The following is a 26312-nucleotide window of genomic DNA, read 5'->3' on the forward strand; positions in this document are numbered from 1 at the left end:
GGAAGTGATTGTGCCCCTGTACTCGGCTCTGGTGAGGCCGCACCTCGAGTACTGTGTTCAGTTTTGGGCCCCTCGCTACAGGAAGGACATGGACGTGCTCGAGCGAGTCCAGAGAAGGGCGACCAAGCTTGTGAGGGGTCTGGAGAACAAGTCTTACGAGGAGCGGCTGAGGGAGCTGGGCTTGTTCAGCCTGGAGAAGAGGAGGCTCAGGGGCGACCTCATCGCTCTCTACAGTTACCTGAAAGGAGGCTGTAGAGAGGTGGGGGTTGGTCTATTCTCCCACGTGCCTGGTGACAGGACGAGGGGGAATGGGCTAAAGTTGCGCCAGGAGAGTTTTAGGTTGGATGTTAGGAAGTACTTCTTTACCGAAAGGGTTATTAAGCATTGGAACGGGCTGCCCAGGGAGGTGGTGGAGTCACCATCCCTGGAGGTCTTTAAAAGACGTTTAGATGTAGAGCTTAGGGATATGGTTTAGTGGAGTACTTAGTGTTAGGTCGGAGGTTGGACTCGATGATCTTGAGGTCTCTTCCAACCTAGAGAAATCTGTGAATCTGTGAATCTGTGAATCTTCAGAAAGAAACGAAGAAAAACGAACTGAAAGAGGAAGGGTGAGCCTTGCAGATTGTGAGTGCTTCAGATGTGAGGCACTGAGGCTCTGTGAGTCAAAGTGAGACTGGGGAACGTCCCTGGGAGGTAATCAGGGCTCAGTGGGACCCTTCCTCCCGCAACGGGAAGCCCCCAGCACAGGTTCAGGAAAGCATTCTGCGTTTTGTATTTTTACAATTTGTTCTTTCAGTGGGCTGCATCAGTGCAGGGGAAGGGGCTGGGATGCATCAAGCCAGCTCAGGCTTTGATAATTGTCATTAAAATTAACGTTTATTAGGGCCGTGGTGTTTACGAGGACAGGGACGTTTATTAAGACGGGGACGTTTACTGGGAACGTTTATTCGGGCCGTGACGTAGCCCCGCGGCCGCCATTTCGCGCCCCTCTCACCCCGAGCCGCACAGCGCCTGCGCGGCTCCAGCGAGGAGGAGGGAGAGAGGAGGGGAGGGGGCGCCGGGCGCGACCCTCCCCTCGCGCACGCGCAGGAGCGGGGGCGCGCACGGGGGCGGGGCGCCGAGCGCGCATGCGCGGCGCAGCCTATAAATAGGGCGCGGCGGCGGCGCCGCATTGCAGACGGGCGCGGGACGATGGCGGCGCCGGTGCTGGGGCTGCTGGCGCTGCTGGCGGCCGGTAAGCGGCACGGGTGGACCCCGGCACCCCCGGGCCTCCCCTCGGCACCCTCGGGCCTCCCAACACCTCCAGGCTAGCCCTATCCCCCTGGCCCGGCCTCCCCTCGCCTCCCTCCCGCAGCCCCCGGGGTCCTTGCGGTGACCTCCGGCCGTGTTGGGGGCGAGGGAGGGTATAAAAGTGTTTATTTATTTTTTTTTCTAGCAGCCACGGAGCTGCCGGGCCCGGCTGCCGGGTTTAACGGTGCTGGGCCTGGGGGAGAAGCGGCCTCGGAGGAGCAGGGGTGGGGAAGTGGAGGCGGGGGGAGCAGCAGGCAGGGGAGGGGGCTGTGGGGAGCCCCCTTAGCACTGCCGGGCTCAGGGGGCTCTGCATTAACAGCACCACCGTGTTATTTCATGTTTCTCCTAGCGATGATTAGGGAAAGGCACCTGCATGACCTAGAGCTCTGTAAGGGTGCTTGCTAGAAGCTGTCCTGCTTCCAGCAGCTGGCCAAGAGGCCCCATTTATCTTTGCCACTTCAGGGACGGCTCAGTGCTAATCCTCTTTGAGACACCAAGAGGTAGCCCTTTCTGTTATGTGCTTTTAACAGCCTTGTTTTGTTTGGGTTTACGGCTCCAGATGGAAAATCCCATCGCTTTGTCTCTGTACTGCGTTGTTGTTGGTTGGTGCCCATGTGAAAGTGGTGGTGGGGAAATAAGAAACGTTCCGTGTTTACCGTTAGGGCTAGAGATTAGCAAGGGCAATGTTTGCATTTTGTGTTTTGAGGAAGCTAGACAGCTGTAGAAATGATTCCTGGGCTGACTAGAGGGGTGTATCCCTTCAGGCTGTGGCACAGAGACCCCCACATTAAAGGTGCAATGATACAGCAGTGGACTGATTCACCTAGGCTTCTTATTTTGAGAATTTTCCTTTAAATAAAATGTTGTAAACATCCAGCCTATTTGTTAAACCTGCCATATTTCACCAGTCGGATAAAGAAAAGCCTGAGTAGCTATTTGAAAGCCGTAGGTGTAACCAACTGGCAGGCTGCAGACATTGCGGAATTGTGCACTACTGTTATACTCCAGGAAGCGCGCTTCTGCTGTACCGGTATGTGGGCAGTTCGGTGGAGAAACTCTGTCTTTTCAGGCTGGAAACAAAGCAAATGCTGCCTTTCACTCTGCTTGTTTACCTGCTGGGGTAATATCATTTCTGTGTTGGCTCTATGCTAAATTATCTCCTGTGGGTCATCACTTTCCTTGGGACTGTTTTTGTGTCACTAAAATTGTAGTTTCTTGCGCTTTAAGAGCAAAAAGCATTTGTCTTGGAAGCATTCTTCCAAGTTTCCCACTAGTGTATTTAGGGAAATTGTAATGAGAAACCAGTTCAGCAATGAGAGTTAACCTGGTCTGCTTGTTAAGGGCATGTGTATGCAACTGAGCATAGCAGAAGACTCGTTTGTCCTGTTTTTCTTTAGGAAGTCACTGTTTTAACAGAAATAAACACCTGTCTCTTTTCACCAGAGTCCAGTTATGACTACTAATTGACTCACCTACGGTAATGCCGTGCAGATTTTTCTGGAGATTTGGCTGTGACAACCTGGGACACCACTTTCATGTGACAAGTTAGCTAATTAGCTGCATCAAAATCTAGCTACCCTTGTTGTATCCTAATGGAGTTACTTGGCTGGCTTACAGCATGGCTGGTAGGCCATGAGGGTTTTTGGTTGACCTACTTACAAATGCTCCGGTGCATCTTCCCTTTAAAGGAGACACAAAGGAATTAAAGCAGGTTGTAGAGAGCTTGTGATACTAGGAGTATGCTTTTTGATTATTGCTGATCTTCGACATCAGGAAAGAAGGAAAGCTGGGAGCAGAGTTTTAGCAGAAGTTGGTATCTTTTGAGTAAGGCATATTTCTTGTTTCTCCTGGTACAATGAAAGTTAAGCTGGAAGCTGAAAGTGAAAAGTTTGAGGATGTGGTTTTTATTCCTCCTATAATAGCAGACTTAATTTTCCTTCCTCCTGAGATTGGTAATTCCTCTAGCAAACCCCAGCCAGAACATTAAGGAAAAGAAAACCGTCAGATGAATTGAAGACCTGAGCTGGTCTGCCTGACCTGAATTTCCTGGAGGAGGTGGTAAGGGCAGACAATTGAGCTAGACCGGTGCTCTGTAGTTTACAGGCCTGTTCTGGCAGGGAAAGTGATTTCTAACAGCAAGGCTGTGCTTGTGCTGGAGATGAAATTAGGCAGACAGTGGAAGGAAGGCGTATTAAAAAGTCTTTCTATTGGAGGAGTGCTGCGGGTATGAGGTATACACCATCACATAACACACTGGTGACAGAGTGCTGCTACAGCCACGTGACTGGCGTGTAAACCTGTCCTTGGACAATCTCTGCGTTGTTTGCGGAAGGGGCGTAAAAAGAAAGAATTGTTCTTGGAGGAACTGAACAAGCTGTTCTGCATATTCACGGCTGCTCCAAGTGAAATGCGTGGTCGCTTCTGCAGAAATGCTGGAGTTCGTGCTGTCTTCCTGCAGCCTTGGTTTGTGCTCTGCATCGTACCACAAAGGAGCAGTTCTGGAAAGCTCTAAAAGCTGAGATAGCGCGGAAGGTGGAAGGAGAGAGGAGACGAAAGCTTGTCAGCAAAACTGGAAGTGTCTCCATCAGGTGACGGTGGTGTCAGCGGGACTCTCTGGGAGGTTGGACTCTGCTGCTGGTGGAGCAGTTCTTGTCTGCTGCTGCTAAGACTGCAAGTTAAACAGGGTACTTCTGTGGTCTCTGCAGTGTGTGCGTGTATTTTTGGGGTAATGCTTGTCTGTGCGTTGGGTCACAGAGCAATATTTAGTTTCAGATACTGGTATTTTTCTTCCTCTCGAGAAATATTTGCACTGTTTACTCTGGTTTTTAAGCTTTGTTCTCTGCTTCTGCAGTAGTCTGCATCTAGAGGGATTTGAATTCAGAGTAACTGAATCTTGCAACGAGATTTCAAGGCTTATTTTTTTCAGTAATAAGTTTAAAATCCTTTGACTATGTTCGCCTGTGGATGCAGGCTATTAGTATGCATAGATTAGGGTTCAACACTTCATTCGTTCCTGCTCTCAGTTGCTTTGTTGCTGTTCTCCTGCCTGGGTTATTCTTTCAGTTTATGCACCACAGTTTGCCTTTCCAGGGTCTCCCATAGCTAACTGCTGTCCTCCCAGAGTTGCTCTTTGAAATGTCCCTTTTCATCCCTCTGGCATATGTTCTCTGCTCAGCTGCGGGGGTCTAATGTCCTTCCTTTCCTGAAAGGAGCTTCCTCTTGTCCTCTGCCTCTGGCGTTCATTCTTTCTGATGGGAGCAGGGAAAAGAGCATTGCTCCAGAGACTGTTTCTTCCCGGAGGTGTCTAGAACTGCCCTTCTGTTTTCTGAAGACTTTGTGTGTCTCTGGACTTCACCTGTGCTGTGCTGGGACTGCAGTGTAACCTTTGGCCAAGAACTTGGTCTCTCCTCATCCAGATGTGGCACTCTAAATGTAATTAGCAAGTGGGATGAATCTACTTGCCTGGAGAAAGGGGAGTGCTCAATATAGAGTTTCTGCAGACTTTTACATGAAATCCATCCATTTATCCCCGGAGAACCCCAAAACAAACCAGGAATTGAGATGGAAAACAAGCTTGTTTAAAAAGTTTAGGCGTATTTCTACAGGGAAAAACTTCTGCTGCAGGGATAATTCTTCCTGTAATCTCCTGGGAAAGATCCCAACATCCTCTGTGGGACCGCTTTCCCCTGGTGACTGCCAGATGCTCTGGAACATCCAGATCTCTCTTCCAGCTTCTGTTGCAGGAAAATCTCAGGGAGAAGTCACTGCTTGCTTGGCAACCTTGTAGCAAACTCTGATCAGCGTAGAAATTGTGCTTCTCTTACAGCCTTACAGGAACTGTGACCACTTATTGGGACAGTAGAGCTAATTTTACTGCTTCGGCTCATCATGTTCTGTTATCTTTAATTTTGTTGTGATTGCTTTATGTACAGAAGCTGCTCCTCCTACAGTGTCTATCTTCTGCTGTGGGAAGCGAGGGCGTGTCTGAGGTAGGAGCGATGCTTTACACCAAAGGTACTATGCCACAACAGGAGGGCACTCCCCACCGCAACGAAGAGCCCAATCGTGGCTTGAAATGAAAATTTGCTTCCTGTGAATTACACTATGAATGTTTTGAGCTTGATACTTGATCAGCAGATATCGGACAGGAAGGCTCTGATTTTAGCTGACATCTGAAGAACCGATAACGTCTAGCCAGATTTCATCTGTTTACCCCACAAACTGCCTGTAATCTTTCAAATGCTGCGGCCGTTTGCTGCCTTGTTAATCTAAAAGCACAGTAGACTTTGGCATGAGTTCTTAGTGGTGTGAGCTGGTTACAACTTGTGAAATGTTCCTTAAACTCACTAACTGACCGGAGAGGCTGTGGAGTACCGGGCCCTTCAAATAACTCGAGGTTGTGGACACCCCTTGACTTGTTGACACTTTGTAAGACTTGATGAAGAGAAGTTGATCCCACTTGACTTCTTTAGCTTGAAGATGCTTTACACGTGCAATTCCGAAAAGGAATGGGGAAGACTTAGTTACTGAGTGCAGAGTGGAGGAGGTAGACGCATTCACTTGGTCTCTGGGCATTTCTGGGAGATAATGGCTTTTCTTTAAACACTGCCAAGTGGGATAGCCTGGAAAAAAACATCTCTCCTGATGGATGTTGATATATTTGGAACAAATTGGATTGTCACAAAGGCATAAGAGTTGATAGCACCCCAAGTTATCTTCCACGTTTGAGTGCAATGCTTTAAAATAAACAACAGCTCAGCTCTTTCCTTTTCTCACCAATTACAGGTTAATTTGTCCATGAAACTGCTGCTTACATTGAGGCTTTACTAGCGGTCAGGTTTGGAGGAGACTTGAGTCTTCAAGCAGAATTTCTGTGTTCTGGGTGACAGTTTCCCAGTTTATCCTATTGCTCTTTAGGGACTCTGGTCTGGCCCATATAGAATCCCTGTTCATAGAAGCTTATATAAGGTGTTAATTAAGCTTGATCACGAAAGTCTCATTAGTAGATTGAGTACAGCTTTGGAGGAGATTGCTTCAGAGGTTTTTCTGCCTATCTCGAGGAGAAGTTGGGGCTGGCTGTCAGTGGAAGAAGTCTAACAGATGCTTGAGGGAAGGGAAGGCTATTGCCAGAAGAAGTAATTACCTAACCATTTTTCCAGCAGCTGCCCTCGCAGACTGGTCATGCAGCCATTGTAAGTCTCCTTCTAGGTTACTTTTTGCTTAAGAGGAGGGAAGAGGCTCACCGTACTTCCATATGCGTGGTTCTGTAAGCCCTTCAAGTAGAAAAGATGTAGTCTGAGCGGTTTGTCACCCCTGCTTGACCAACGTCTGTGTGTTAGCGCTGCCCTCCCAGGTACCTAGCGGCAAGGAAAGAGGCAGTAGTTTTGTACGAATTCCTTGGCAGGGCCCTGTGCAGGAGCTGTTGCTTGTCAGGACTCTGTCAGAGATATTCCAGCAGTGTTAGGTTACTGACCTGAGCCTCTGGGAAGAGGTGGCTCCTGCTGCTGCTGTTACCTTTCTGACTTTGGGGAGTTTGATTGTTGTCAGGCTGTGTTTTTGAGGCAACGCTTGTTCCAGGAGACAGCTTCTGTAGTCTCACAGACACAAGCATCGGAGAAGTCAAAGTGGGTTTGAGTGTCTCATCGTTGGTTTCAAGAAGCTGCCAGTAGGCGAGGATCACAGGGTGCCTGTGGGCTGTCAGCTTGGCTACAAGCCTGAAAGCTGAAGTCTTTTACATCTGAAAGCACTTTAATTTGGTATGTGGATTGCATTTTCACCTCCCCCTTTTCCTTCCTCCTCAGTTTTCTCTCTGCTTAATTCAGGAGAAGTTCAGTGCAGCAAAGGCTGTTCCTTCTAAAACAGAAGAAACCAGTTCAAGAAGGGCTGAGCCACAGAAGAGGAGGAGTACCGAAGCACCGTGGCCTTCACAGATAAACTTGTTTGGTTCTCTAAAAATAGTGGCTTGTGAGAACTTCTTGGAAGGGGAGCAGGTTTGGAAGGGCATGATGTGACTGTTGAGAGCTAATCTACAGAGAAAGGAGAAACCTATTTAAAAATGGATGACCTCAGATAGGTAAAGAACAATATATGAAATAAAAGGATGCCAGAGGTAACTAAGAAGGTAATCCCGTTGGGTTTATCCAGCAAGTATTAAGAGTTGTGCAAGGTAACTGACAGTGCTTTGTTTTCTTCAGGTTGCTGCTGTGCTGAGGATGTGAAATACCACATTAAAGTGTCACGTCTTGCTGGAGAGGTTGTTTTTAGGGAGCAGGCAAGGTAACTGTTCTGTTGTGAACCAGCACAAGGTTTTAACACTTGTTAGTTTGGTTGTGTAATGTAAGTTAATAGACAAGGAAAAATGCTGTCTTGAAAAGAAAGAGGAGAACAAGCTAAAGGAAATAAGTAGTGGAGATGGTAGAGGACTTGAGACTTTTTTCTGAATCTGCAAAAGCTGAATTAATGTAGAGGTTTTTAGTTTTGTTTGTTTTTCCCTGGACATTCAGAAAGTGGGGGGTGGATAATGCAGTGAAGGTGCATCCTTTTGATACCAGAAATTGGGCTGGGTAATACAATTTAACATAATATAAACTAATACAAGCCTACTTGTATTTAAAGTCACTGTGGAAGAAGGAAGAAAAGATGCCTCACTTAGCAGATGTTGCCTTTGTTCTGTAGCTGCTTCTGAAATGTGCCAGTGATGTGTGGCCCAAACAAATGTGCTGTCACCATTTGACAAGAAAGATCTGTACTGAAAGCATCAAACGTAGATTTATCTTCTCAGAAGGTAAAAACAAACTTCCCCAGTGTCCTTTGTAGCTGACAGGATACTTCTGTTCTCTGCAGGTAAAAGTTTGTGCTTATAACCAGTTAAGGTTTCCTGGGTCTCTTGGCTTTTTTTGATGGGAAAGCCTTGTAGATATGTTGGTGTGCCATCCTGCTGTGGTGGTGTGCAGGAGTGAGGGCTTCACATAATGCCAGTAGGAAGGTGTTCGGGGTTCTTGCATTGTATAGGTAATTTTCAGTGCTTACAAACTGCTCGATGCCTCTCATACTTCTTACTTGTTGTTACTTGTCTCAGGCTCTTCTGAGTTGTGTGGGATTTTTTTTTGTGGCTCCGATCTCCTCTTGAGGATTGCAGGTAACATTTGTGCCATTGTCCTCAAATCTGGGCACTGTGTGCCCAGTGGCCTAGTATTCTGTCCTGTAGTTGTGATAACTGGGTCAGAGATGATGGAGGAACAAGACCAGTTGCTGGAGGTTCTGCCAAAACTGGTGTGGATATTAAGGTTCATAGAATGACAGGCATGTTGAAATAAAAATCCAAACAAAAACTGAAAGCTCATTAAGAGCTAGATCAAACCAGTGCAAGTTACTGTGCGAATTCCTCAGTTTGGGTTTTAGATGACCTATTAGATTGAGAGCTTAAACTGCATGGCATAACTCTTGTTGTTTTGTAGTTGTTTAGTTTTGTAGCTTTATTGCATGTTGCAGATGGGAGGGAGAGGGATTTTCTTTTGATGCACAGAACTGAAGGCATAGGTTAAAAGCTTTACTTCTAAATAGTTAGAAGCCCTTAATTCCCCTGTTTAAAGTCGAGGTCGTGCTTGACTTTAGCCAGACTTAACTCTACCTTGCAGAACTTCCTACCCTGTTTGCTGCCAGTATCTGAAAGGGAAGAATAACTCCTTCCTCAACCAAGTGGCTACTTGCTTGTTGTCATCCTGCCAGGAGCTAACAGCTAGCTGCCTGACCAGGCTGACTTTAAAACTGTACTCTTGTTGGTGCTTCCAGATAATAGTGTTGCACATTAGAACAGGCCATCTGTAAATATTATGCTAACTGTGCATGCTTACAAGTTTAGAAGCTTTATTCCTACAGTCTTAATGTGCTGCTTTGCTGAAAAATGTTCATTTTTCCATGCTTTTTCCTGGGAGAGAGAGAGTGTGACAAACTTCTTGCTCTTGTGTGGAAGCTTAAGTATTCCAAGCACGTTTTTCTTAAAATAAATGGGTCATTCCTCTGTGAAATCCAGTGTAAACAGGCTTTAGAAATCAACAGCTGAAAGGCTACAGACTGTCACCTATAAAGCACTGTTTATCTGGCTCTACTTGATGTGTACTGGCTGTGTACCTAGCAGATGTGCTGGTAATTCAGCTGTTAAGTTGATCCTCTAATTACGTAGTCGAGATGTGAGAAATAGAAAAGTGATCATTCATCTGTTATAACCTCACTAGAAGCTTCGTAGCAATCAAAACAGTTTAATTTTCTGCTTCTTGGTTGACAATGTAATTTTACAGCATTTTGCGATGTGTAAATAGTGTTGATGCGAAAATAATGGCTGTGGAAAAACACCTATACAGCTAATAGGTTTGAACAGGCTTGTTTTTTTAAACTTTGACAGCAGTGTGCTGTAGGATTAGACTGTAACAGGTTTCACTGGAGCCTGCCTGCTGTAGGATTTTAGGAGTTGTTTCTTCCTCGGTTAGTGCAACCTAAGAGAGGCTGACTGCTGAAGAAATTGAGCCTACCCACAGGTAGGATGGATTTAGAAAACTGGATGAAGCTGAGCAGCTGGTCCTGTGGTGTTTGCAGGCCAGCACAATAAATAAAATGGCTTGAAATTTGCCAGAAGGTGAGCTTTGTTGACTTGTCCCCATTGCTTACTAACAGTACAGAGCTTTTACACATCTTTAGGGAGGCTCCCTGTAAGTGGCTTTCTGTATTTAACTTCAAAACTTTGTAGGTTACCTGACAGCTCCATGTGGGGTGGAGGTAGTGTCCAGGCAAGGGTTTGTCCTCATTTTTTTCTGCACACAGTTTTTTGTACACAGCTGAACTGACCAAGAAGAAATAAAATCTAAATGGGTTTAATTGGATTAAAAACTACTTGATAGAATGTCTCATGTTGTTTTGTCCCTTTTTGGCTTTGACTTTCGTGAAATTTTGTGAGCAGTGTTTCAGCCTTCACCTGGCTCTTAAGCCTTCCATGCAAATGTGTGCATTGTCGTGGCTTCTAATCAAATGAGTTTCGCAGCTCTGTTGCTCCAGGAGAAGAGAGTGATCACCTAGGAGAAGGAATGCAGACAGCAATTACAGGTTAGATGCGGCTGCTGGTTTGGAGTTGGAAGTTGCTGTAAGGACAGGAGAGCAGGGGCTGCAGCATGCAGTCTCAAGTGTGGCTTTCTGCAACGAGTGGTTTTTCTGTTTCAAGTTGTCTAGTGTGATGAGGAAAACATTGGGGTTTTTGTTTGCTTTATGAAAGGTGGATGATAGAGGAATGGGCTGCCGGGGTGGTGAGGAAGTTCAGCTGCTTTGGTTTTCTGGAGTTGTTTGGCTGTGCTGTTGGTATTTGAGACTCATCCTTACCTCTCAGGATAAAAATTGCTGGATTGAAATCTGCTTAAAAGTGTTAGTAAACTGAAGTGGCCTAATGGAAAGTCTGTAATTACATGGTATGGCATTAACCTGCTTGCTTTGAAGTGCAAATCATTCCAAGGTGCAACTGAAAGAACAATTCTTTCTTTGGCAGCTGTGGCCAACCCTGTTGTGTGGCAGAAGGACTGTGCAAAGGGTCCGGAGGTCTGGTGTCAGAGCCTTCGGACAGCATCGCAATGTGGAGCGGTGAAACACTGCCAGCAGAATGTCTGGAACAAGCCTACTGTAGTAAGTATCAACTGCTGAGATTTCTTCCCACTTACAGCTTGGGTGGCTGGTTTCCATGTGCCGATGAAGATTTTCAAGTTGCTGATTGAAGTTAAGTGCTACATCTGACTAGTCTTGGTTGCCACGAGTTAATTTGGGTGGCAGATAAGGGTTGCTTTCCATTTCGTTGCGTTGCACAACTTGTCTGCTGACTTCTCGTGTGACCTGTTGCACAATTGCTGAGCAGTATGTGGAACAGAGCTAGGGGATTTCAGACTCATTCCTCTGTATTAAGAAGATTCCTAATTCATAGAGCCCTTTCTTACTCTGAGCCATGCCAAACTCATAGGTTTATTTAAAAATAAAGAAACAGCACTTTGCACTTTTATTTTTAGGTGTTTCTTACAGGTTAATGTTCTACAAAGGATACAGTATGTGCTAACTTATGAAAGCTCTGACAGTACATAATGATACAATTGCCAAGTTTAGCATGGCTTTTCAAATTCTGCTAAAAGTGAGTGCTGCTTTATAGATGTAGCTGTACCCCTTATGGTGGTGTTCCCTAACTTTCTTGGAGGAAAAAGGCATTTTATGCATGGTGTTGCATTCAACCCACCTTGCATGTATATGTGCCCTGACGTGTTTCAACTTGTGGAAAAGTAGGGGAAAAGGGGAATGTTAGAAGGGCAGAGTGTAATTAAAATGAGTGAAGCAGTCTGAAAGGTTCCTGTGCATTTTGGAAATTTAGATTCTTGAGAGAGTAAAGTAAAAACAGGTTCAGGAGAGGGCTTCTCAGGGCAATAAACTTTACAATTCAAGGGTGGTGGGACTAGGTGAAATAAGCGGGTGATAGCATACCTGCTTCATATCAGGTTGATTTACTGAAGAAACTGGAGTGGAACTTGCTTGGAATAGCTTCACTGTTTTAAAATGCCCCTCCTTGTTTCAGCCAATATTTTTTCTTTAAATTCTGAATGTAATGCTTGTTCTTCACATTATTCCTTGCACACTGCATTTATAGGCACTTAATTCTGCTTCCAAGTAACACTACTTCTCTCCCTAGAACAGCATCCCCTGTGACTTGTGTAAGGAACTTGTAACAGTGGTCGGCAAGGTTTTGAAGGACAATGGCACAGAGGTAAGTATAGTTCCCCTTCTTGCCCCAAGGCACTAGTTGATTTGATTGTCATAATGAGGTCTTGAGGTGAGGGGTTGGAAGGGGTCTGCATGATATTTTCCCAATCTCAACAGCAAATGTTGAAAGGGGCTAGGTTACATAGGATAGGGCTTTGAAATGCAGCCTCTTTGGATGTTGAGATGAGCACGTTCTCAAGCCTTGCCCTCTCTAACATGTCCCTGATTGTCTGTAGATACTAAATATGATTGTTCTTGTGTTAGTGGACCATTAATCTTGAGGGTGGGATAGTGCGGTGTGTAGAAGTGGATGATTACAGCAGGTAAAGTGGGCTTTATTTTGATTATGTGACTTCTTCATTTTATCTTTCATGAACCCAGAGTACTTTGTGTGAACAGATCACTTTTCCACCAGCCCATAATTTCATTTCCTCTTAAATGTAGATGGTCTGTGGGGATAAGACTATGTTGTGCAGGTCTTGCAGGAAGTGTTTCAAATTTTTCACTTTGGGGTCTCACTGAAGGTCCAGGACTGGGGAAAATAAAGCTGTAATGCAAAACTTCTGTCTTGGCCACAGTGATCATGCTGTTCACCTTTTTAAGGAGAAAATTTGTGTGACCAAAGCTCAATTAGAGCTGAAGCCAGACAGTACTGTGAGGGACATTTTTTTAAATGTTAACAGCAAAAGGAGGGCCAGAGAAAGCACAAGTCCATTACTCGATGAGGATGGCCACCTCACAAACTGAGACATAGACAAAGCGGAGATGTTTAATTCCTTCCTCGCTTCTGTTGTTGACATCAGTGATAGGCTCTGGGACCCCAGGTTCCCTGAGTTGGAGGACTGTGATTGCAGGAATGATAAACTCACACCCAACCCCGACCTTGTGCGGGATTTGCTGCTCCATCTGGATGCATGTAAGTCTATAGGATTTATCCCAGTGTACTCAGAGCGGCATTGCAGGACCTGTTATTTTTCGATGGTCTTGGGAATCTGGAGAGGTCCCAGTTGACTGGAAGCTGTCAAACATCGTTCCAATTTTTAAGAAAGGAATAAAGAAGACCCTGGTAATTACAGGCCTGTCAGTTTCAATTCAGTGCCTGGTTAAGTTATGGAGAAAATTTATTCTGGGAGTTATCAAAAAACATCTGAAGGACAGTGTGGTCATCGGTCACAGCCAACATGGGTTCACCGAGGGGAAGGTCCTGCTTAAACTTGGTTTCCTTTAATGATAGGGTCACCCACCTAGTTAGCCAAGGGAAGCCAGTTGATGTAATCTTTTTGAATTTCAGTAAAGCTTTAGAGTGTCCAAAGGAGGGCTACAAAGATGGTGAAGGGCCCAGAGGGCAAGGTGTGTGAGGAGCAGCTGAGGTACCCTGGTCTGTTCAGCCCAGAGCAGAGCAGGCTGGGGGGAGGCCTCATGGCGGCCTGCAGCTCCCTCACGAGGGGAGCGGAGGGGCAGGCGCTGAGCTCTGCTCTCTGGGGACAGATACAGGACCTGAGGGAACGGCACGGAGCTGGGACAGGGAAGGGTCAGGCTGGGTGTTAGGGAAAGGTTCTGCACCCAGAGGGTGGTCAGGCACTGGGACAGGCTCCCCAGGGCAGTGGTCACAGCACTGACCTGCTGGAGTTGAAGTGTTTGGACACTGCTTTCAGATACAGGGTTTGGTTTTGGGTGGTTCTGCGTGGAGCCAGGAGTTGACTTGATCTCTGTGGGTCTGTTCTGACTCAGGATATTGTGTGAAAACCTCATTTAGTTTTGCTTGCTGGCTGTCTGTACCTACCAGAGTCCAAGGGCCTTTTTAGGCTTTACATCATGCATTTGGAAAGAGCTTTTGATATGTGGCCCACCTTATGTCCTGTTAGGATGAGATCCGCTCTTACTTGGAAAAGACATGCGAGTTTCTCCCTGATCAAGGCCTGGCCTCTGAGTGCAAAGAAATTGTGGATTCCTACCTACCGGTTATCATGGATATGGTCAAAGAAGAGTTTGTAAGTAAATGACTTGTAACTGAATTGAAAATTGTGCTCTTGTTGGTTCTTGAATTTCTGTTCTATGTAAGATGGTGAATGTGATCCTTTGTTTCTGTATGAGTCAACTTTTGTTGGCGTTCTTTAAATTTGAAGATTGCTTCCTTACTCTGAAACACTTTCCCTTGCTGTAATGTTTCAGCTGACTGATTCTCTACTCTGTCATATAACAGTGCAATCAGTCTAGAGCTTTTATTTATATATCTTATCTCCCTCAGGATAAACCTGAAGTTGTATGCAGTGCCCTCTCACTGTGCCAGTCCCTTCAGAAGCACCTTGCAGCAATGAAACTTCAGAAACAACTTCAGACCAATAAGATACCAGAGCTGGACTTCTCTGAGCTGGCATCCCCGCTTATGGCTAATGTGCCTCTCCTCCTTTACCCTCAGGACAAGCCCAAGCAGAAGTCTAAGGTAAGAATGCAGTGGCATTATGCTGTGCAAGAGAAGTGAACACTTTCTGTTCCAGAGTGCCAGTGCTCCTTTGTGTAAGAGCTTATTGGTGGTTCTTGGCAAGGGATTGTCCTGGGCACGAATTCAGCATTTGTTCTTCACCTGAGTTACTGTCTCCTAGTGAATTTTGTGCTGCATATATATAGATACTTTTTTTCCTTAACCTGTGGGTTTAGAGCTAAGTGAGGTAATAGATGCAGCCTGCGTGGACTGCATGTGTTGCTTTGGATCAACCTGTAAAGCTAAGTCTTGTGCTGGGCTGTTCCCATCCAGGACTGTCAAGCAGTCAAGCAGGTCTTGCTGGAAACAGTTTCTTCCAAGAGCAACTTTGGCACCAGTTTGGCACCAGCATTCAAAGAAAAAAAGAATTCTCCTACTTTCTGATTAATCTCCTGACTGTGCCCTTCGGAGGAAGCGTTTGTCTCTGAGTCCAGAGGTGACTGGCTCAGAAACAAGTAATTGACAAAGGGGAGTAGATGAGACTATGAACTTGGGAGTAGAGGCTGAGTTTAGATATGGGAGTTAACAGGTGGGTGGAGAACAAGCTGCTGTGGGTGGAGAGCTGTGCCAGATTTGGAAGCCTTCCCCCTGTGGTCTGTAAACAAACCCAAGAGATTTTGATTGGGTATCTTAACAGTTATCTTGGGTTTTGCAGCTGAGTAGGTAGGTAGGTACCTAATCTCCACCTAGTGGCTGTTGCACATACCAACAGCAGCTTGTCTTTTCATATTAGGTATTCTATAACATTTATTTAGGTTTTCATATAGTTTAAAATAGCTTTAAAACTTATTAGTAATTGAAGCTTCTAAAATTAGCTATTTGATGTGTCAATTTAAGCTTTTCACTCTTTGCCCAGGGAAATGGGGATGTGTGCCAAGACTGCATTCAGCTGGTTACTGATGTTCAGGAAGCTGTCAGGACAAATTCATCTTTTGTAAAGTCTTTAGTTGCTCATGCCAAGGAGGAATGTGACCGTTTGGGACCTGGAATGGCTGATATAGTAAGCTATCTTTCTACTTAAAAATCCATTTCTGTGTATAAACATAAAATAATTTATCAGTGCCTTAGTCCTCTCTGTATAATCTCTAATTAAACAAAGGAGCATGTGTAACGTAGGATATGTTACACAGTATAACAACAACACCTCAACACTGAAATCATGAGCTTTCTGGTCAAACAAATGGTTGTGGGAGTGGGGAGGAGGGGAAAAAGAGATTGAAGGAGGAAGTTGCTGATAGCCCTTAGAGACATTTTTCATAAAAGTGACCTGGCAGGGGTAATGGGGTCACACCAACGTGGTTTTGCCCTGAGAGGAACAGAAGGACTTGCTAGATAAACAGCTATGTGGGCAATGATTGTGTAACCTGAAATGTCATCTTATGTTTGGGACGAGCTCTGAAAGACAACAGTATAGTTATTAAGTAGAGCATGTAAATTAATACTTTGAGAAGTACTAGGAAATTCTAGGTTGCCTCTACAGCTTAAGTGGCTTGATAATTACAGCAAGACTTTCTTTTCCCACTTCCTGCAGTGCAAGAGCTATATCTCTGAATATTCTGACTTGGCTATCCAGATGATGATGCACATGGTAAGATCAGTAAATTGTAATACTTGGTCTCTTTTCATTTTTCTGCTTTGTGTACCTGACTTATTTGGAAGCAGGAAACACAGAGCAAAAGCTCTACCCAGACTTTTACTGCAATGAGTCTTGTTGTTAACACTTTGAATTTGGCGTTTAATTGGGTAGTGACCTAAGTCCCTGAATGTTTTCTTCAGCTCTTTCCTCCTCTTCCACAACTATTTCACCAGTGCAAAAGGCACTCCGGTGCTTTGAGACACAGAGGAAAACGTTTTATGTATGTTCTTTTATATTTTCTCAGCCCTGTACTTATACCACTTTTTCCTTCCAAATACTGTGTAAGCATGTTAGAGTTGGTCTTTGTCACAGTATAGCAAAATACGTTCAAGTAAGTGCTAGAGATAGTGTCTATTTGAAGCAAGACTAAACCTCCGCACTGTGGAATTGCTGTCCCAAATCTGCTGCTCTCTGGGCTCGTGATAGAAGCTGTAGAAAATGAGTGGTACTGCACCAGTCCTGGTCTTCTGCAGCAACAATATATTTTACCTCTGACCACCTCCATAGCATTTTTCTTTATCCAGACCTCAAAGAACTTGTTTTTCTTAAAAAAAAAAAAATATGGGGCAGGCTGTTCTTTAGAGAATGCAGTGCAAATATGTAGCAAGTTATGGCATGAGTTTATGAATAGAGTCTATGGCTGCTGTGAACATGAATTTGGCAACACAGAGGCCTTTTTTGTTTTTACACTTTTGGTTGGGGGCAGGACAACAACTCCTTATTCCAACAACAGCTAGTTTTTAACTGTAAGCATTGCAGTGTAGTTTGTTGCTGACACCTGAAAACAAAACATGACCACACCTTGCATCTGGCTGAGTTTTCAGACTCTGAAGATAGTCTTGCCCAGGACATTTGAATAGCTTCAAATAAATAATGCTGGTTAGCACTGTGCAATTAAATATTAAATGTGGGTTGCTGTAGCACTGCTAAAGTTTTAGGTGTATCTTTGGGATGGGGCCAGTGTCATGCTCTGTCTTCATGGAAAGAGTTTATGCAGTTCAAATGCTTGACTTTTTTTTCTTAACTGTTATCTTTAATTTCTCCTGTCTTCCTCTGTCTCCAATCTCCTTTGTCAACAGAAGGATCAGGTAGGTGAGCAACTTGCCTGTGGTGATAGCCTGCTTGTAGTTCACTTACTGCTCTTAAAGGGCTTGTAGTTCACTTCTTGCTTTATTAGCTGTGTACATGGTGTGATTGTACTCAGTTTTGACAGATACAAGGGATATTTATGTGATTAAAACAGGGAAAGGCAGTAGATTTCCTCCAGTGGATCAGTCTTACTTGCAGCTCTGGCTACCAGCGCATGATACCAAGATTTCAGCTGGTGGAGCAGATCTGCTCATTTTCATACCAGATAGATGTGGGGAGAGCAAGCCAGAGGCTCCTGTCAGCTTCTGGTTTAATATTTGGGCTCAAAAGGGCTTCAGTGAAGCTGTCCCCGGGTCCTTTCTTTGTTAATCTTTAAATTTGTAGTGGGTTGGTTGTAGGGGATGCTCAGAATTGAAAAGAAGGTGCAGGAGGCCTTTAGGCTCCTGCTTCCTAGAGCTGTTTGGGCTTCTAATTTAACCAGTCCTGGGAGACCTTGTGTCTGTCATCTCTCTGAGGGAGAACCTGTCGCGTGTATGTGGGTGTTGCTTTAACATTACTATTGGGAAATGCTTACTACAATGCATGAACCAAAGGGCTTGACTTAAAGGTACTGCCTGATGTGATCTGAAGCAGCACTGTTAGATGGAGATACTGCTTTTGCCTGTGCATGAGGATATGGCGTGATGCATATAAGCTGTTGCATAAGCCTCTGCTGTAAGAAGCTCGATGCCCTGGTAATGGGGTGGGGTGTGATTTTCTAATTACCTGTAGGACCAAAGGTAACTTTTATAGCTTAAATAGACTTGGGGGTTGGGGGGGAGGCAGATGGATGATGACAACTCAAATTTAGTATATTATTCTGTACAGCCCTTCTCACTGTCTAGGTAGTGTGGCCTCCTTAGAGTATGTTGGGCATCTATTTTTGCATTTAGTAAAGTCAGTTACGACTTTCTCAAAAGACTTGGCTTTTTGAAAGGCTTTGTTTCTGTTTTTGCTCTGGTGATGAGAAGAACACTAGAAATTCATATAGTATATTGCAAGTACTTTAAAAAAAAAAGGGTTAGGCTTTTAACACGGTTAACTTTTGTTTCTTATAGGCTGTGTTCAGTAATGCAGGAGTCTGTTTCTGTTTGCAAAGTGTGGTGTTACTGGATACTTTAAAGAAGGTAGTTTGTGGATGAGAAAAGGAGTCCTTTCTCCTAGACATTTCTTTCAGTTCTGGGGTGAACTCTGGAGTCAGGATAATTAGCCTCTTCTGTAATAACTTGGAGCTTTCAGGGGAGCAGCTTATGGATGCAGGTCTAATGGGACGGTGGTGGTCTGTTTTGGTGTTGGTAGCTCTTAAGTCAACTCCTTTGAAGGGCTTGCATAGTGTATTAGCTCCTGGAAAATGGGTTCTTAAATGGATGTGGCCTAACCTCTTCCTCTTTTAAAGGAGCTGCTAAGTTTGATTTGGTAGTTGTCCTGTCTATAACCATATCAAATGCTTTGGCAGTACTTGAAGTAGAAGTAGTCTTGAAACTCTAGTTGTGTTGGAGCCTTTAAAAGCTTTGGCCCCTGTTCTCTTTGCATTCCCACAAGCTCCCTAAAAAGGGCAATATCTTTTATACCTTTCTTAAATATATGTTATACCTCTCTTTCCAGCAACCAAAGGACATCTGTGCCATGGTTGGATTCTGTCCTTCTGTGAAATCTGTTCCCCTTCAGACTCTGGTGCCAGCTCAGGTGGTTCATGAAGTGAAAATGGAAACTGTGGAGGTAAGATAACTTTTTGTTCTCAATAGCTTTGCTGTCCTGTTTGCTTTACTGTAATGAACTGGATGGAACAGAAAAATAAAAGCTTGTATGCATAGAATGCTCCAAGTCTTCCTGCATATGAAATCCTTGCCTCTACTTTTTGAGGTAGATCTGTAAAGTAGGAGACAGCTGACTGACTTGTTAGAATAGTGGAGCTTTTGCTGACATGAAGCTGTAAGGTAAGACTTCAGAATTAAAGCAGGAACTCTTGTTCTATAACTGTATAGTAGCCCTCCTAATTGACAAACACTAGAGGGCAAATAGTTGAATTTTATTTTTGCTTTGCATGGGTAGTTATCCCTTGAACACTTTTAAAATGGGACAGTGTTATCCATGCACAGATGATTCTGATCAGAGTCAAAACACTGAAGCTCAGTTTGGAGAAGCACCTTAGCTTCCCACAGCCCTTGGGTTGAGAAGTGGGCTGAGCTTTTTTTCAAAAGGAAAGTCTCTTGCAGACAGTTATCCTCTGAACAGAGTTCAAACAATTTAAGTCCTTCAGTTTGACTTTTTTTTCCAAACAGGAGGATGCTTTCAGTTCTAACAAATTTCATTCTCAGTGTATTTTAAAGAACACTTCATATTTCCCTTGACTCCAGCCACTGTGGCAGTACTTAATTTCTGTGTTTACTAGATTCAGCTCCCTGCCTTACACAACCTGAGGACTGTGGTCTTAAATAATCATACAAAATTACTTTTCAGAAAGGCATTTTACTAAGACCTTTGAGGTTTGGGGTTCTGCAAGACCTTTTAAATCCAGCTCAAACTGGCTAGCCAGGTAAATAAGTTAGTGCGCTGGACCTGAATGTGAATGCTGTTAGACTGATCTTCTATGAATTATTCTCTGTCAAACCCGTTCGTGTTGATTTATTGTTTTGTATAAATGTGTACTCAGAAAGCCTCGGTTCAAGAGAAGACCTTTTCTTTGTGTGAAATCTGTGAGACTATGGTGAAAGAAGTGACTGGCCTGTTGGAGAGCAACAAGACAGAGGTGTGTAAGTGACAAAAATGGTACCTTTACCAAGGCTTTGGCTAAAATGGGGGTGACTTATTGCTGCTTTAGAAAGGGGGAAGGAAAGTTAATTCTGTTACTCACTTTCACAAGAGCAAGAGCTTCCTCTTTCTTTGTTAGGACAGAGTAAGCAAAAAACTTACTTTTGAATTGTCAGATTTGCTTGCTACTAATCCTTCCTTGTACTCCAGGAGGAAATCGTGCATGAAATGGAGGTCATCTGCTACCTGTTCCCAGCAAGTGTCAAAGACCAGTGTAAGGACTTCATAGAAGTCTATGGCCAGGCTTTGATTGACATGCTCTTGGAAGCAACAAATCCTGAAGCTGTGTGTGTGATGCTGAAGTGCTGTGCAGCCAACAAGCCTCCACAGCAGCCAGGTTGGTAATGAGGAATTAGTATTGTTGCTAAATGAGCAGTTCACCTGTGGTTATATCCTCTGTGAGGACACGTTTCTATCCTTGGTGTGATGCTGCCTCCTTTCTTCTATTTGGGGGAACTACCAAAGTGTTGATGTTTTTTTTGTCTTGTCAGTTTTGGTGAAACCTGCAGGTGGCTTCTGTGATATCTGCAAGATGATAGTTGCTTATGCAGACAAAGAGCTTGAGAAGAATGCCACAACAGCTGAGATTGAGGCTTTACTGGAAAAAGTCTGTCACTTCCTGCCAGAGTCTGTCAGTGATCAGGTAAAGCATCTTGTGTAGCAGGCTAAAAAGCAATGGTCTTGCTGATGGTTTGGTACTCTTCACTAGTTAGCACAAAAGCATAGCAACCTCTTGTGTGCAGTAGAGAAAGGGAGTTAAAAAAGAGTTGTGTGTGGGGTGGGGGAGAGCAGACTTGATCTGCAGCAGTCCTGGCTGCATGGCAGCCTGCCTTCCACTTGGAACAAGGCAGTCAAAGATGAACAGAAGGATGAAACATCTTGCACAGTATTTGGAAAAGCTAGAGGGTAGCATCTCATGGTGGTTTTTATGAGAACAGTCAGTATAACATGTCAGAGTTGGAGGAATCTTTCCCTCTGCAGAGGTTGGAAGGAGTTTGGGGGTGTGGAGGGACTAGATTTTTCCACTAGATTTTCCCATTCCCTATCCTTGGTGGCTGGCAGGCCCTTGAAAGCCTCTGTCTATTCAAAGGGTTGACTGGCTGGATTGTTGTACTAATTTGCAGTCAGTAAAGGTCTGCCTGGAAATCCTGTGAGAACAGTGGGTAGGAACAGCTGAAGGTTGTTTTTTTCTCTCCCCACCTCACTGATCTTGTTCAGGGGATTAACAAAGTAATTGGAAGTAGGCTGGCATAATTCCAGTGAGATAGCAAAAGGCAACACCTGTTAGGCCATTGCTATCAAGATTTACCTGAAAATCTTATTAGGTGCTGCTGAGTGTCAGCTCAGCAGTGGTGACTGCTTATGAGTTTAGCAGGCATATAATACACAGGCTTAAAGTAGCTGTGAAACAGCTATTCCTGCTAACTGCTGTGCAGCTGCGTAATAGCTGTGGTTGACTTATTAATCGGTGCCATTAGTCTCTGCTGAGAGTGCCAACATCTCTGTGCTTCAGAGATGGCCTCTCCACTAGAGGGCTGGCTGTTGATGATGGGAAGCACTTGTGCTGCTGCAGTAAATGCTAGCTGCTTGGGCTAAAGATGTTTAAGAGGCATTATGAGTGCATTGCTGCCAGCCTGTTTCAGATGTTTGTCTCCAACTTGAGTGTGCTTTCCTCCTGAAATCGCAGTGATCTCTGCTATCAGAGGCTAAACATTGCAAATCAAAGCCTGTCCTGCTTTGGTTCTCTTCCTTTTGACAGCTTTCTAATCATAGCCTTGTACATACTCAGTTGTGTCTGTGGACAGGTATGAGCCAGCTAAAAATGATCTAGTTTTGTAGTTAATGTGCTGCTGAATCCTTTTTCCTCTGCAGAGCTCAAGTCTCTGGTTTCTTGGTTTGGTGTGAATTATTGGGGTGCTTGGGCCTGCCTGCTAAAGAGCGTATCTTCCTATAATCTTTTCAGGGCTTTAACAAATGAATCTCTTAACAAATGAATCTCTCAACCTGTGTTTTGTTACAGTGTGTTCAGTTTGTGGAACAGTATGAACCTGTGGTTGTGCAACTCCTGGCAGAGATGATGGATCCCACTTTTGTTTGCACTGTGAGTATGGCATTTAGTTCTATTCAGGGTGGGCTCTGATACAGTCCTGTCTGCTCTTCTGTGCGCCTTTCAGTGCCTAGCATGCAGAAACTCTGCTGGAATAAAGATTAGCACTCTGAATGCTTGGAGCAAACTCACTTGTGCAAGGCCTTCGGCGTAATGAATAGACAGCTGTTTGACTGCCAGCCTTGTGCAAGGAAGGACAGAAGGAAGGAGCTGCCGGGGTTATCCGCTGCTGAGGTTCAGCAACAAGCATAGTGTGTCCTGAACGTGGCGAGAGGAAGTTAAGTGACAGTTGTTGAACAGTCTCTTTCTAGAAGCTGTTTATCAAGGCCTGATGTGAAGTAGTAGTGATAACTTAATTCTTCCTTGTGTCAGATTTGCTGCAGATTTACTGCAGCTGTCAGTGGAGCACGGTGCTGTGGGAGCTCCTAAAGCTACCTCAGCTTTGCTCCTGCACTTGTTCAGTTGGAAGCTCAGGTGTGGGGCTGCAGTCAAGGTCTTTTGGTGCAAATGGAGAGATACTGACTGTGCTGCTGTTCTTTTCACAGAAACTAGGAGTCTGTGGATCAGCTAAACAGCCCCTCCTGGGGGATGATGCTTGTGTCTGGGGTCCTGGTTACTGGTGTAAGAACATGGAGACTGCTGCTCAGTGCAACGTACGTACGGCAGGATTCTGCCTTGAGTTTCCTGTTGGTCTTTGGTACCTCCTTAAAAACTAATTTTCTGGCTTCTTTAGCCCGCTCTTAAGTGGATGAATTTCAGCTTCAAAAAGCAAGTGGGTACTAGCTAGAGGTGGGTGAGTCTGATTCCAGGTTATTCCATAGCTCTTAGCTTTCTCAAGCAGACTGATTCCTCACCCCTTTCCTCCTTTTTCTCTGCATGCATTTCAGAATCTATAGTAAGGTGCATCCAGAGCTTTGTATTCAGTGTGTGACCCAAGAGCCAACAGGCCATGTCATGACCTCTGATCAGGCTCTAGAAATTTCCGTATTGCTGTGGGCTGATGCTTTCTCTGCCAGGCCTTTTACTGGCCAAGAAGCATCAACATTCTTTCCTGAAGCTTCTGGGTGGGGACAAAAATATTATTTGCTGAAGTCCTCTATGGAATCACTTATTTAAAGAAAAACAGATTTGATCCCAAGACCTTAGCTCAGAATAAGGTGTTAATTGTATATGTAAGTGGCCACTTGTTTGCTAACAGGCTTTTTTCCACTCACGTATGCTATTTCTTTCCCTGTAGGCTGTTGATCACTGCAAACGTCATGTATGGAACTAGAAGAAGTATTTCCAGTTCTGAAAGTTTGCCATGGCTCTTAAAAGTGTGGGCTGAGGCTGGAGAGCTGTATCTCAAATGTCCCTCCTCTCTGCCTCATTAACAATTTGACCTTCAAGTTCCTTTATTGTAACTCTTCTGTAGCAGAGCTGCTGTTGAAGGATCAGATCTTCATTGTTGACTTAACAAAGATACTTTTGATTGTACAGTTTAACTCATTATGCTCCTAAAAATAGTCAGTGTGTTGTAGATTTTAATTGGTAGGCTGAAGTGTTTTTTAGGTGCTGGGAAGAATGGCAGAGAAGATGAAATGAGACTACTATCTTTTAAATTAAAGAAGAACAAGATAGTGACTAAACTTTCAAATGTCTTTCTGTAGTCAGCAGTGGGAAGACTCTATGCTTTGTGTTTTTAACATCTGGCTAGAATATTAATTGTTCTGTTTGACTGTAGGGGAACTCTAAGGGATAATGTTGAATCCTGGAATCCCTTCGGCTGGAATTTTCAAAGCTTTATAAATGCAGGGAAGGGGGCCTTTGTGTGCCCAGCTAACTTTCAAAGTAACTGGTATGTAAAAAGATGCATTTGCACTTGAGTGACCACGCTTACAGCTTGTGGTGTTATCATAGGCAAGGAAACCCTCCCTCGATATTAGATCATGTCTTTTTTATTTCCTTGGCCTGCTTAGTCTCAACGTGGGTGTTTTATTGTTGAGCCCTGAACAGTGGGATTTCAGTCTTTTGAAGCATGCTGCGACATCCTTAAGGAATGGCTCCCTTTTTTCCTTGCCCTAGTTGCTCAATTCTGCTTAGTCTTGCAGCTGTTTCATTCCTTGCTTTTGGTTTTCTCTCACAGCATATTTCAGTCACCTAAAGCTTAGAGGTGCTGTGAGGCTTGCAGGCAGTTCCCATTGCTGCCACCCAGTCTCACTGGCATTCATCCTTCTGAGTAGCTGTAAGTATAAATTTTTTCCCCTGGAGTTTCCATTTCTGTTGGGAAATGTATCTAAGTAGTGAGTGGAGATGGCAGAGAGTAAGAATACTGTGGTAGGTATTTGACATACCTGGCAAGCTGCCTTTTGCAGTGGTGCAGTAAGAAAGTATTACACTGAAGTGGCCAAAATTCTGGACAGGAGACTTCCAAGGCAGGCTGCTACCCTGGAAACAAGTCAGGCCCATGAGGTCGTGAGGCTTGAGGATGAGAATCATGTTGCTTGAGGCAGACCTCGCAGCACCTTACTGGCATTGAGTGCAAAATTTTGAGCAAGTTAATGCCCCAAAAGGCACCAAAGTAGCTCTGGAGAGACCTTTGGGGAGGAGAAGCTGGGCTGAGGTGGAGCTTTGAAAATTCCAGTCCTTTACAGAAAGGTGCCAGCAACTGCTCCTCTCTCTGTGGTCACTTGGGTGAGGCGGGAGCTCCAGTAACAGTGCTTCAGGAACAAGCAAACTAATTTTCATGGAGTTCAGTGGAAAACCACTCAACTGCAGCTTTTTATTACTACGTGTATATACTGAATGTCTGGGCAGTGTCGGCAGATAACAATACTGATTGTCTTTCCTGTTTGTATGTGTACAGAACTCTGAAGTGCTCACTGCTTCAAAAAAATAAATGAATTTCCTCTAAAGATGTAAAATATCTGCAGCTTCCTGTATTGGCAGGCTTTTGCAGTGGTTCCAGCAGTGTATCCCAGCAGGGGTAGGTATGCCAGGTAGGCGACGGGCTCTCTTCAGCATCACTGCCCTAGAGATACAGCTTGTGTCACACCACAGCATGTAGCACAGGATTTTTTAAAAGGGGATGGTGTTCTTCTGTGTGAGTTTTTGGGGGGTGGGAATGGGTCAGCACTTGCTCTTACAGGCTGGCAAGGTTTTAATTCTTGTGTGTTTTTTAGCAGCAAATGGTTGGTTGATTCATGCAGCCTCTAGGGCAGGGTGAGCTGGGGGAAGTCCTGTGCTCCTGCTGGGGATCTCTTCAGTTTTCTCACTTCCTGTGGAATGTGGCACCTGACCCGCTTGAGTTACATGTGTGGGGGGACGTGCAGTTGCTTTCTAAAGAATGTTGTCTTGATTTTTGCACAAAAGCTTCTTTAATGAACAATAAAAACTTCTGTAAACCGGTGTGTTGTTTCTTTCCTTGTTGTGTACTAGCTGCTGAAGGATCTTGATCTTGTCAGTGTCCCTTTGCCACAGAAGAGGGCATGGCCTAAAATGTCACCTGAAGCTTTTCCAGCAGAGAATCTGAGGCTGAATGACAGGATTCAGGTTACCATTGCAACACACATGTCCTGTCAAGCCCTTTTTTTTTTTAATACTGAGTGCAGCTGCAGGCTTGCCAGGGATTGCCACTGCTGGTCTCTTCCCTGGATGAGCGCAATGCCTGCCGTGAGGCAACAGCACGGTGTTGCAATTCCTCGGCGCAGGCTGGAGGGAGTTCTTGCTAGAGCTGTTTGCGAGTCAGCACTGAAGCCTGCTATCATTTGTGTGGCTTTCCTGTGTCTTCATTCCTTGTTTCATTTCAATCCAGTCTGCAATATGTTCCTTTTAAATGCTTTAGAGGTGGCCAAGTAGCTTGCTTAAATACACCAGTGCTAAATCTACCATTGATTAAAATTCACCATTGACTCACTTGTCCTAAACTTACCTTGTCTTGACTTCTTTTTTAAGGGGGAAGGATGATGCTCTGTTTATTGTCCAGCCTGGTACAGGAATTTTTCTATGCTTTTCCTGCTCTGTAGTGCAAGCAGTGGTGAAGCCAGCTTTGAGCAGATAGGACAGGGCTGTAGGATGAGGTTGGGCTGGTTCTGACCTCCTGG

At 44.6% G+C, this 26312-nt stretch overlaps 1 protein-coding gene across 5 annotated transcripts; it reads left to right on the top strand.

Moving 5' to 3' along the window:
• Nucleotides 1-1039: 1039 nt before the first annotated feature.
• PSAP (prosaposin) lies at nt 1040-25617 on the top strand. Of its 5 annotated transcripts, XM_083844386.1 has the most exons (17): nt 7097-7399; nt 7485-7566; nt 7966-8074; nt 10820-10953; nt 11996-12070; nt 13932-14057; nt 14315-14509; nt 15405-15548; nt 16080-16136; nt 18371-18439; nt 18918-19031; nt 19966-20061; nt 20274-20460; nt 20615-20766; nt 22144-22224; nt 22776-22883; nt 23468-25617. In XM_083844386.1, the coding sequence occupies exons 3-17, from the start codon at nt 8005-8007 to the stop codon at nt 23501-23503; spliced, it is 1644 nt and encodes a 547-aa protein (XP_083700512.1). In that variant the 5' UTR covers nt 7097-7399; nt 7485-7566; nt 7966-8004; the 3' UTR covers nt 23504-25617. The 5 variants fall into 5 exon arrangements, with proteins under 5 accessions (XP_083700513.1, XP_083700515.1, XP_083700516.1 ...); XM_083844387.1 differs by lacking the exons at nt 7097-7399; nt 7485-7566; nt 7966-8074 and adding an exon at nt 1040-1234; XM_083844389.1 differs by lacking the exons at nt 7097-7399; nt 7485-7566; nt 7966-8074; nt 18371-18439 and adding an exon at nt 1040-1234 and having other exon boundaries at nt 16080-16145.
• The last annotated feature ends 695 nt before the right edge of the window (nt 25618-26312 follow it).

The sequence above is a fragment of the Anser anser genome (genome assembly GCF_964211835.1).
Source record: "Anser anser genome assembly, chromosome: 7".
In the NCBI taxonomy this organism is placed as follows: domain Eukaryota; kingdom Metazoa; phylum Chordata; class Aves; order Anseriformes; family Anatidae; genus Anser; species Anser anser.

Bases quoted from the DNA above. Each gene is read 5' to 3' on its own strand.
- PSAP (XM_083844386.1), top strand. From the start codon at position 8,005: ATGTGCTGTCACCATTTGACAAGAAAGATCTGTACTGAAAGCATCAAA. The intron at 16,137-18,370 runs GTAAGATCAGTA...TGTTTCTTATAG, and splicing joins TCCAGATGATGATGCACATG to GCTGTGTTCAGTAATGCAGG. The intron at 20,062-20,273 runs GTGTGTAAGTGA...CTTGTACTCCAG, and splicing joins TGGAGAGCAACAAGACAGAG to GAGGAAATCGTGCATGAAAT.